General features: G+C 42.1%; 1 protein-coding gene across 3 annotated transcripts in view; it reads left to right on the forward strand.

The window, feature by feature from the left end:
* dnaaf11 (dynein axonemal assembly factor 11) overlaps positions 1–12,422 on the forward strand; it is a 33,045-nt gene that overhangs the window by 10,790 nt on the left and 9,833 nt on the right. For all 3 annotated transcript variants that reach the window (XM_071492022.1, XM_071492023.1, XM_071492024.1), the window contains exons 7-10: positions 5,007–5,087; positions 7,592–7,657; positions 8,298–8,367; positions 11,891–11,986. In XM_071492022.1, coding sequence (XP_071348123.1) covers positions 5,007–5,087; positions 7,592–7,657; positions 8,298–8,367; positions 11,891–11,986 — 313 coding nt within the window. The remainder of the gene's footprint in view (positions 1–5,006; positions 5,088–7,591; positions 7,658–8,297; positions 8,368–11,890; positions 11,987–12,422) is intronic.

The following is a 12,422-nucleotide window of genomic DNA, read 5'->3' on the forward strand; positions in this document are numbered from 1 at the left end:
CTATGGGTCCAGCTGCTGCAGGAGAGAGCAGAGGTTTGTCTGGAAATACATGTGTCTTTGTAGTTCAGTAGATATGTATTAAAGCAGACTGCACTAGCTGTTCTCCACACACCTTGTTTGTAAAGCGATGCGTGACAGATCTATGTTACTACAATTTTCTATCCTCCCCTCTCCCCTCTGACCCACGAACACAGCGCTGACTCACAGCGTTGTTGTCACAAATGGCTGAACAGTGTGTGATGGATGTTGTTTAAGTGCTCTCAGCGCTGCTTAATCTCCTGCCCACAGGAAACTCTTTACATTAGCCCGAAGGTATCTCAGTGTTTGTGTTTTTGTGTGATTAGTTTAATCAGCTGTTTGTCCTGCTGTTGTGCTGCTGGATGTCTGTCCCTGCACTCTGCAAAGGGATGCTCCATTTGTAACACTCCATTTATCATGTCTGTTGCGTGTGACACATCTGTCCATGAACTCCTGTATGGGAGTTTTGTAGTGAATATGCACAGGAAATGCTTCATTCAACCCCCTTTATTAAAAATTCACCGGGAGTCTCTGTTTAATATGACACAACTCACTTAGAACCACAGTAAAACCTCTCTCTATTGATAAGAAGTCAGGTTATACCCCCAGATAAACTTGATTTGAAGAAACCTAGTGTGATGGCTGAGACGCCAACCGGTGACAGTCCGCTTCCTAATCCATATTACAAAAACATCCCAGGCCTGCATGCTGTCCAAGCATAAAATCGGGGTGATATGGTGTTGCCGTTTTTACCGTTTCCCTGTGCGCGGCTGTCAGAGCGCGCTGACTTGATGCATGCAGTCGTGCTGTCACTGGATTGTCAGGAAAGATGAATTTCCTGCTCCTGAGGTGGATCCTGTGATAAGGTCAGCCAGGAGGAGGCTCTGTGTTTAATGGCTGCTCTGTTCCTCTGAGAGAGGGGAAAACACCAGATGAACAGCAGATCCAACCTGCAGTCTGCAGGACTGAACTTAAAAACATTGTCAAGCTCTCAGGTCGAGGAGAAGTGGCAGGCTGATAAATGGATGCAGTTAATTGACATAACGTGGTTTGTTGTTAACAGTTGATATGAAAAGGCTTGGATTTAAATGAGACAGACACTTCATAAAGTGACACTGGCTGTTTAAACGTGATTGATGATACATTATGAAAGTGCCTGGTGCCTACCGCCTGGTGATGTCACTGTTCTGTATTTTGACTGGGCAGCAGCACGGTGCAACTCAACCACCACATCTACTGGCTAACTAGTCCTAATAACATGTAGCATATGCTACATATTGCTATTAAACACCTTCTCCAATCTCATCATCACATAGCTAAATAGAGCCTGTTGTAGCTTAAAGGAGCTATTCATAAATTTTGCTATTGTGACACAGCCAACATTAGCATTAACATCTGTTTATGTACCAGTCTTGTCGAGAGCTTCTTCCATCGTTGTGTTTAAAATACAAGAGGTTATAATATGTTCTCTCACAGAGCTAATTCTTCAGTGTAGCCTGGTTGCTACAGTGACTCGGCATCAGAAAGTGATGGATCGAGGCCAGCTGGTTAGCATGCTATCTTTAGTAGAAGGAAAGAAGTAATAGAAACACTTTCTTCCTCTGGAGACAGCTCTTGGTGAGTAAAGGAATCAAACTTGATGCTGACCTTGCAATGTTTCTCCAAGACTGGTCAGTAAACAGCTGTTAATGCTAACTTGGCTATGTTGCAATAGCAAAAATCAAATAGCTCCTTTAAAAAAGATAAAATCTTTAGTAACATAACACAGTAAATCTAGGATGTTTAGCTGGAACCCGAAAATATTTGGTATTTGTTGACACAAACGATAACTTCAAAGACTACTGAGCAGCGTGCCATGTCTTATGGTAATACACCACCAGACAGAGGCAGAGGGTGTTCTCTTACCTGAACCTGCTCTGAACACTGATTGTAGTTCTGCAGTTAAATCCAGCACAGATTAAGACTCTCCTCCCTCTGAACATGGCTAACTGAAAGCTGTCTGAACACATCGTCCTCACCTCTGGACTCCACAGAAACCAGCAGTGGAGCTGTCACCACTGATGTCTCCATGAGTCAGCTGTTTGATAGATGCCCCATTACACCCCCCTTTAAAAAAAAAAAAGTAACAGAACAGGATTTTATAGTGCAGAGAGCCACACTGTGACCTTGGTAAGTCAACAGTATATGGCCTGGGATGAGATGAAAGCTGCTGTTTGAACTGGCAGAGTGATGGAGATGCTTCTTTCAGTTTGATCTTTTGAAGTGGATACTTGTCCTCTGTCTCACCCCAACCCATCCCCAACACACACACACACTATCGCTGACTGTGTCCACAATTATGACACACACTGAAACCACACAAGCAAAAATCACCAAATTATTAGCCAAATGATTGTAATGTTTTTAGTAGAAACGGACTACATGTGGAGTCCATGTGTAGTTCTGTTCCTTCAGCTGTGTGTTGAAGTAGTGAAAGAAATGGTGACAAACTAAAGGACAGGTCAACGTAAAGTGAGTTGGATTCATGGATTGATTCTCTAATTGTAGGAAACTCTACTGGAGGAATGAATCCTTCCAAAAAGTAATCCCTCATTCAGTGTTTTGATGATGGTGGTGGAGAGTGCTGTCTAACATGTACCATAAACAGGCAAGGCAGGCAACTGCTTGTGGCCCCAGGCTGTTAGGGGGCCCCTGAGCGCTGACAAACTCAACTCCACAGCAGTGGCTTAAAATGCAGCTTCTTCTCGCTTACAGCCAATGGACGTGGACATCCTCCTCTGGACTCTGGTGACCCTGTGCAGACATACATACAGGATTATTATTATTATTATTGCTATTTTTAATGTAAAAATATTACCATGTAGATAACTAGCTAACTAGCAGCTCATCAATGTGCATATAAATCTATCACCCATTACAAAACCTGTTTTATACAGCTGTTGGTCAGACTGTGTGTCTGGTGTATCTTGAATAGAGCTGTGGAATAGATTCACTCACAAAATCAAACTTAGATACTAAAGTTAAGTCATTTAGAATAAAAATGTGTCATGTTTGAGTTCATATTCAGTACAGCAGGGACGACAAAAGCAATGAAGAAGTTAACATGCTGTTTGTCATGAAGTGGAGGCTTATTGACCCGAATTCTTAATTTAAATTGAAATTACAGCACTCACATTTCGGCCAGTAAGAAAAAACCCAACAGATGCTGATATGTCAATAATCCTGCCTTGTTATCATGAAAGAGCTCAACCTGCTTACTAATTACTGGACCTCTTGTTCTGAATGAATACATATGTCATTACATCCCCGGCATCAATAGAAAAACTAGAAAGAAGCCATATGTCCTGCGTCCCCCTCACTGACTGACTGACTCTAACTGGATGACCACACTGGTAATGGTGCGTTAGTGGCTCGTCTGACCGCGCGGCTCCACAGCACCACTTAAACTCATTACAAGGCTCTCTGCAGGCCACCACTATAATAAAAACATGAACTTAACATCCTTGAGCTCAGCAGATTGAAGGCTCTTGGAACACACTGTCACGCGCGTCCTCTCTGTGGCTGATGTATGGTGGCAGAGGTTGTGATGGCTGACCCTCCACAGGGCGCTAAACACGCCTCGACCGCCACCTCATTCATCTGCTGCTCAGTGGGCTTAATAGATGGACGAATGCGCAGTGCGTGTTTCCCTGCCTGTGCTTGTGTCAGGGCCTGCTTAACATCGCTAATGGAGTGACTGGATGTACAGCAGATGGTGATGGGAGCAGAGTAAATGCAGGAAAATGCTCTGGGTGGCTTCAGGTTGAAAATACACACAATCTGAGTAATTTATTCAACAGGAGTTTTCTAAACATGTAAAGGTCCCATATTTTACTATTCTTTTGTGTTTTATCTGAAGTGTTGATCTCCATCAGAAGATATATTTGTGGTTTTAAGAACCAAAAACCATCTCAGTGTAGTTTTACATCTCCTCTCTCAGGCTTCTCTCTGGAGCTCTAGTAACAACAGGTCAGTCAGCTAATCAGAAGAGAGGATCTGAGTCTCTCTTCTGATTGGCTGACTGTTTTCTGAGTAAGTGTTAAAAGAAAGAGAAAAAATATTTTTTAAATTCAAAGGATGTTTATCATTTATCCTGTAATGACGGGTCACAGCTGAAGGCAACACAAACCAGTGGCATCCTGAGACGTGTCAATTTGCAGTGGTACACCACTGTCCTGGCTTCTGGATCCTTTTGTGTCTCATGTGTGCCATGGGTGTCAGCTGACGTGAGAGTGTGTGACATGGTCAGTGTGTTTTGCAATGTGGACTTCATTGTATAACAGGTCACAAGCCCAAAAGATTTGACCTGGTGAGTGTGCACCCACATTTCAGACTTTTCTCAACCAGTCAGAGCTTTGAGAAGAATCTTTTCTTTTTGTGCCAAGTAATGTTTTGTAAATTTGCACATTTCTTTTGAATTATTGCTTTTGATTAATATAAGCAATAATGCACAGTGAGCTGTGTGGTATTAACGTGTCATTACCTCTAGCTGCAAAGTGAAGGGACACACAGAGGTTTCTTCAAAGAACACCACACACAAGGGCACTGAGCTGGATGAATAACCACTTTATTTCCTGCTGGGAAGAGTGTAGATCTGTATGATGGGAACCACTAGAAATAAAATGTTTACAAGCAGAAGCGACATTGTCTCATATTATGTGGAAAATTTCATAAAACATATATATAACCATATTCAAACAAAATTTGGTTTTATTTAAAACATCAAAGTTATCTATTTGATAGGTGGATTTCAGTGTATCTGGCTTTACATCGTGTGTGTGTGTTTGTGTGTGTGCGCATTCTCGTAACACCCTCCATTATACATCAACCTTATGGATGCTCCTAGAGGGAGAGGTGGTTCTCTCCTTCAACCCTCAGACCCCATAATTCTGCTGGTGTCGTCTGTCAGTCCAGCCTTCACACACTCATGCTGTGCTTTTCTCCTGCAGGGAGAAAGAGAAGAAGAAACCGAAGGCCTCGAGGACCCTGATCACTGCTGATGGACGAGTCATGAACGTCAACGAGCCCAAGTATGAACCGACACAAACGACTGTGTCCATTTTAAAGCCCATTTTTTAGCATTTCTGTCTCTGCTTTACTGCTGAGATCTGCTGATGTGGAGACTGTGTAAAACAAATCAGCCACACAAATAACATATGTCCTCACTTCAACTCAGTTATTCCTAACATTTATTTAAATCCATGTTGTTTTTTTTAGTTACAACACCTAAAAGCACAAATTGCTTATTTTTTTAACATATCTCTACAGATTAAACAGACGACATACACTGTTTCCTACTGACCCTCAGAGGTGTTGGTAGCTAGAACAAGGCTAGCTGTTTCCCTCTGCATCCAGTCTTTATGCTAAGCTAGGCTAACTACATCCTGACTTAAAGACACAGACATGGGACTGATCTGAGATTGGTCTCTGGAAAACAGTAGACAAGTGTTTTGTTTTTTTTACAAATATGTGTGTGTGGCTGAATGGTGGTTCAATCCTTTAAAGATCTCATGTTTTACTCTTCTCCAGCATTTTATTAGAAGTGTTGATCTCCATCAGAAGATATATCTGTGGTTTTAAGAACAAGAACCATCTCAGTGTAGTTTTACATCTCCTCTCTCAGGCTTCTCTCTGGAGCTGTAGTAACAACAGGTCAGTCAGCCAATCAGAAGAGAGGATCTGAGCCTCTGGACTTCAGGCATGGCTGAGGGCGGTGACTGCTTTGTTGTGACATCACAAAGTTCCAGAAGTCCTGACGGCTGGTTTTAAGGCTCAGTTTCTGAATACAGGCTGTGTGCATTTCTCTGTGGACTGAGGCTTTGATACTTCCACAGTATTAATATAGAACCTAGACCTGCTTTATAATCACAAACACATGGACATCTTTATTCTATATGGGACCGTTAAATAGGACATTTAAAAACAGTCATAATAAATATGACACGGTACACACAGTGTAGCGGGGACTCTACAAGTCCTGCCTGCAGACAGAAGCAGGCCCTTCGGTACAGAAGACTGAGTCTCCACCCTCTCAGCAGCTTTGTAATGCTGCAGTGGTACAGTATTACCAGCTGTGATTGACTGTGAGGGTGATTGACTCTACTACAGCAGCAAACGCAGCAGAAAGCAACATAATTGTTTTGTTCAGCCAGAGCAACAAAACACATCCAATCAACTGCTTCAATCTTACTTTGGATCACAGCTCCAGTCTTTCAGCTTCCATTCACAGTCCTTCATATCTGTAATGTTTTTTCTTTGAGACCCTCGATTACCTTGTTCAGCGATTGGTCCAGCTGCTCAGACAGCGAGGCGGGTGTTGTATGATTGCTTTATTAGCAGCCTTCAGATTTTTTTAGCTCTGGTGCTGTATTGGGTCTCCTGCCATCAGAGAGCTTCAACAGTGCAGTGGTGGTGGTGGTGGGACAATATGATAGCTGTGGGCCATCCTGGACTCCCTCCATTAGCCATAGGTTTATAACCAGTGCAAGGCCACAGGGGTCGAGGCCTTAAAACATGGCTGATTTCATTTGTAATCTGAGCTGAGGACACACTCAGGTCAGGAATGAATCCTTTATATGAAATATCACCTTTCATCAGCAGGGAGACAGGACGGTCCGCTTCACTGCAGCCTGGCGATAACAGTCAAAACACATCAGTAATGTTTTTACTGTTCTTTCATGACCGGCTTGTAAAGTCATGTTCTGTAGATTGATGCTACACTAACACAATATTTCTTATAAGAAAAGGTATTTAACTGACCACTGTTTGGTGGAGCTGTTAGAGAACTGAGGCTGTATACATTATATACATTACATACATACATACATGGATATTTACATTTTATTGTATATTTCAGCAGGACTCAAAGAAAAGCAACAATTATGAGAGAGTTTATGGAAAATTTAAATCATTCCACCAAATTTCACCTGTAGGGTCCAGATCTGTATGTGTTATCCACAAAAGGTAAAATTTTCCAAAGACAATTTAATTGTGTGCTTATGCTGCAAATGGCAGATGTTAACTTAACAAGCCAAATTTTCTTAAAATGTGAGTTTTTTAAATGTGGATTTGTATGGGAATTATTGAGAGGAGTTGGTGTCAGTTTAAGTTTAAATAATTTCTATGAGGGTTTGAAATGTTATTTTCAGCTTTAAACTCTGTGTGTAGTTAACTTATCAGTTTGCATGTGGGCACTGAAAGAAGTTGAAGTGTCAGTTAAAGTGATGGGGTAGCTGAAGTGTGTGCTCTGTAAACAGCTGATGTGTCAATGGTGTTTAAACAGACATTTGAAGTGGAAAAGTAAAATCAAATCAAGTGTCAGTTAAAAATGTGCACACTGAAAGTAGTTGAAGAGAGATTAAAGTTGTGTGAATGTCAGAGTAAATTTAGTGAAAGTAATGAAAGGGTGAACAGTAGTAGGTTTCAGTTGGTATAGAAGCAGGTTTTTTTCTGTTCAATTTATTTAAGTATTTAAGGTAGAGTTGCTCTGCACTGGGACCAGTTGTGAGTTCTTCTGCTCTTTGTTCATTTCCAGGCTGGACTTCTCTCTGACTGAAGATGAAGAAAACAACACCATAGTCTTAGACTTGGCAATGTACAGGTAGGAACAATGAGCCCAAACTCAACAGCTCAATTTATATAATAAATATTTACTGGGGTTTTTTATTGATATTATCACATAACAGACCGTATTTCATACATTTCATACTTTGGTTCCTCCTTTAATGCTAGAAAGACATTACAGTCATCAGGTTAAATTGAAGAACTCATTTTGTTGAATGATTAAAAATTTAAAGTGACCATGGATATACAGGTCCAGAAACTCTGAGGCTTGTTAAGTTTTATTCACGTCAAATTTACCTACTCACTGAATGCATGCTTATTCTTGTATTCCTTTCTTATTTGTTGTTTGTTCAGATTTTTGTCCGTGTTGGTTCCCAGCTTGTGTGTTTGTTGTTTGCACAGTGACAGCTACTGAGAACCAGGTTCAAAGTCTCTTCACTTGTCAGCAAACTCGACCAATTAACTTGGTTCTGATACTGAAATATTTACTCGATGTGAAGCTGTGGCTTCATCAAATCAAATTGATCTTAGTGATCCTAAGAATTCTCATGGACCTCATGTCATTTTAAGTCCCGGTCCAGTTGGACTGCCTCTCAACAGCTCAGCTTCATGGCTCAATCACTCTACCTGCGTCTCTTTATATAAACTGAGCTGGACCTCCCCCTCGCTCCCCGCAGACACATGGACACCTCCCTGATAGATGTGGATGTTCAACCGACTTACGCCCGAGTCACCGTCAAAGGAAAGGTATGCTGTGGAGCTTTTCAGAGTCAGAACTGTTGTGTACCTAATTTTAAGTGTTTCACTGTTTTGGCTGCACACACTGAATTTTCCAGCAAATGCATTAATTCAGATTTTTTAAAGGGCAGCAGCAGTGATTTACACACCCCTCTTAAATCTTTGTCAGTGTCTTGGGTTTATAGGTCAGACTGTTGCTCAGCAACTTTTTCCATCACAGTGATATTTACAGTCTGTGCTGATTCATTTCTGAGGTAGGCCTCCAGAGAATCTAAGAATATATTAAAGGAGCTATTTGTAAGTTTTGCTATTGCTACATAGCCAATGTTAGCATTAGGTTTTTTTTTTTTTTGAAATGTTATGTGTTTGCATGGTCTGTATCTCCAGTGGTCTGTGTGTTGGTGAGCCAAAGATAATTTTCCACTCTGGTGTACATTAAAGATTTATTCTATTCTATTCTATTTTATTAACAGCTGTTAATAGAATAGAATAGCTCTTGTTGCATTTCCAAGAGGTTATAATACGCCCTCTGAGCAGAGCTACTTTTTCAGGGCGGCCTGGACGCCACAGTGACTCAGTATCGGAAAGTGACGAGACAGGCTGACGGGCCACAGCTAGCTGGTTAGCATGCTGACTAAGTAGAAGAAAAGAAATGATTTGAACAGAAACAAAATAAAGTTGCTGTCCACCTCTGGAGACAACTCTTGGTGAGTAAAGGAATCAAGTTTGATGCAACATTTCTTCTAATGCTAACGTTAGCTATGTAGCAATTGCAAAAACTTAAAATCATATAAACTTTTTCACACATTTTAAGAAAGGTTTTATATTCAGGTCATCAGAGCTGCTGCCTCAGTTTCACCATCCACCATTTACACTGGAAGCTGTCCAGTTTAACCGCAGACCGCTACTGTCAGCCAGTCAAGGTCCTTGGTCAAGGGCACTGCGGCAGTAGTTGGCAAGGAAACATTTCTTACTCATGACCTTTATCCTACAGCAGCACAAATACTAAAGGGTAAAAGTTATATTTCATATATTTAGCTGAGCTGAGGTGACATTTACTGTATATAGGTGAGTTTCTGTGACATGTCTATTACTCCAGGGTTTTGTTGGTTTCTACAGAAGCCTGCAGAAACACTCCACATGCAGAGTAGCTGGTACAGTACAGCTCTAGTTTCTCCTAGTTAGGTGTTGACACAGCTGACAAGTCAAAGATCATCTCTCCCAGACTGAAGGCGGCAGCAGCAACAGGCGCTCAGCCAGAGCCAGCGCAGGCACACAGCCCAGTGTCAACATCACACTCAGCAGAGTCACAGCACCACTGTTTACCATCCCACCTCAAGGGAATTTCCTCAAATCTGGCACGAATATCCACTTGGACTTAAGGATGAACTGATAAGAATTTGGTGGTTAAAGGTCAAAGGTCAGCAATTTCACATTCTTATGAATGTGGTATATTAGGAACGCAGAGAGAATTTCATCTTGAACAAACAATCACCTGGACTCAAAGATCAACTGATTAGAAATTGGTTAATAGGCTAATTATGAGACACACATATCTCAAAGGATAAATGGATAAAAGGATGAAGTGATGAAGTTAGCAGTGTCCCAATTCAGGCCACATCCTTCTGAGGATGCGGTCTACAAAGGTGTGGCCCTTTGTAGCCGTCGTAAGCTGCAAAGGCCAAACCAAATTAGACAGACTTGCAGCCTCTGTAGGAAGCGGCCCCTGAACTGGGATACAGCTATCTTATCCAAAAGGCCAAAGGTCAACTTCACTGTGACATCATAATGCTCTGCAAAAACACTGCTGGCCATTATTCGTCCCTGTAACTAAGTGGAGGTTGTGACCATATTTGCTGCAGCTTGGCATCTTGGTGGAGGCGGTGATTCGAGTTGCTTCTGTGTTGGTAGCGACGAAGCCAAACTGCTTTTGGATGAGCATCAATCAAACATCTTCAGCTGAGTTCATACTGCCCACTTGTCTTTCCAGTGTGTGTATATGTGATCTTGGTGACTTTAAAATTAGCTTAGCATTCAGTCTGAACACTCAAAGACTCACAGGCGAACACACAGAGACTCTTTTTGCTTTAAAAACACAACGTTCCTCCTAAGTTTTCACTGACTCCTGTACCAGCCTGCTAATATCATGATCTATCAGCAGTATGGAGTGATTCACCCAATTACACGCTGCTGTTAACTGATGAGGATGATGCTTGCTGCTGAGTTGGGAGCAGAGGGAGGTGTGATGGATGAAGAGTCAGATTTAGAGCAAATAAAAGGCCGTCAGAAGCTGCTGAATCATCAGACCTGTTTCTGACTCTGACATTCTGATACGTTTATGGAGAGAGTTTATTACACCTGCTGTGGTGTCATTTCCCAGCTGTGAACATTAGACTTTATTTTTTTCCAGAGCGGCAGCTGTCCAGGATAGGATGGACACTCTCTCTCTGCTCTCTTTCTCTTGTAAATCCCAAAATTACAGCCAAAGTGTGGCTGTTCAGAATGAAATACAATCTGCAATCAGCTGAGCTTCCTGCCAAAAGAGGGAGATCCAGTGTCAGCGGAAGCAAACAGTATTTATCTTGCTTCAGGTGTTCATCTCCAGCCCTGTGTGAGATCTGCTGAAGTCTGACTGTGGTTTATTGTGAGGGGAGGCTCAGTTCTGCATGTCGTCGCAACCACGGAGTTAATTACCTCCATGTGTCCAGTCCGCCATATTTCCCTCAGCAGCACTGAGGAAATGTGTGGAGGATTTAATCTCCAACAAACAGACCACAGTGACCTTTAAGCCTGATTAAACAGATGTTTGGCCACACATAAATCCAAGAGGTGTAATGTTTCTTATTCCTGTCCCTGTTTTTTAGCCTCCAGGATACAAATTATAAATACAGAGCCCTTCCAGTTTGGAGTTCTTCAACCCTTGCTGCCAGAGCCCTGAATTTCATGGCTCTGCTTCAAGCCGTTGTGTTTATGGATGGTTGTTTTATGCCAGGGGTCAGCCTGATTGGACGGGTGGGGTGATTTACGGAGTGATACATCAACTCAGGCCTTTAAAATTCCTTCTTAATATGAACTCATTTAGAGCAGCAGGGGAATTGACTGGAGGAGTCATCTGTGAGGTGTGTATATCACATCAGCCACCTCCGACAGCTGCAGGCCCTGCACAGGAGTCAGCCCGAGTTTTGGAGTTTTCCTTCCCCTCTCCCTGCTGCTAGAATGGTCTCCCCTAAAGTTCCCCTCAGTATCAAGCAAAAGTAGATTGAAAAATGAAGTCTAATTTTACGCCCGTTTCGTGGGCATAAATTGTCCTCCCATATGGATCATTCTAGTTTTCATAGAATTTCGTCGCAGTGATTGATTGCCGCTGTTCTCAGTCGGACCTATTCTGGTCACTCTCCCAAGTCTTTTCTGGAAAGTGTGTCTATAAAAAGACCCACTAATGATTAAAGTCATTTGACACACTGGGACAGCGTCAGTGCCAGATCAGCGCATTAATCTTGCTAATTAAAGTTATGAATAATTTACTCTGCAGATATTTCAGATGGTTCTGCCTGCTGAAGTGAAGCCCGACAGCTCGACAGCTCAGAGGTCCCAAACCACCGGACACCTGGTCCTCACCATGCCCAGGGTACGTACAGTCACACATCGAATCAAACGCTTGTACCCCTGAGCCAGGTACAGGACACTGCAAAAGAAAAACTTCAAAAACTGTTGTGTTGAGTGGTTGAAACTTTCAGGATTAGTTTTTTGGTCTGTTGAAGGTTTGTTTGAGCTTTTTTTTTGCAAATACGAACTGAACGTTTGGCCGCGTTAGCAATTAGACACAACAGCTGTAAGTTTTAGCAGACTCATCACTTCAGCCTTCAACTTTTCCCCTGGCATCTGATCACAGTTTGAACGCGACACCTCAGGCGTCTCTGTGGTTCCACTGTAGTAAAGGCTGGAAAAACCCAAAAATACTTTAAATTCTTGAGTTGATCATTGGGTACGTCAAACCCCAAAGACCATTCCAATCAGCCCTACCTGTACAGTGAAATTAAAGGTGCCATACTGTCTAAAGTGAG

This window comes from Trachinotus anak, unplaced genomic scaffold (genome assembly GCF_046630095.1).
Source record: "Trachinotus anak isolate AG129_WGS33_773 ecotype Australia unplaced genomic scaffold, CSIRO_AGI_Tana_v1 ptg000012l, whole genome shotgun sequence".
NCBI classification, from domain to species: domain Eukaryota; kingdom Metazoa; phylum Chordata; class Actinopteri; order Carangiformes; family Carangidae; genus Trachinotus; species Trachinotus anak.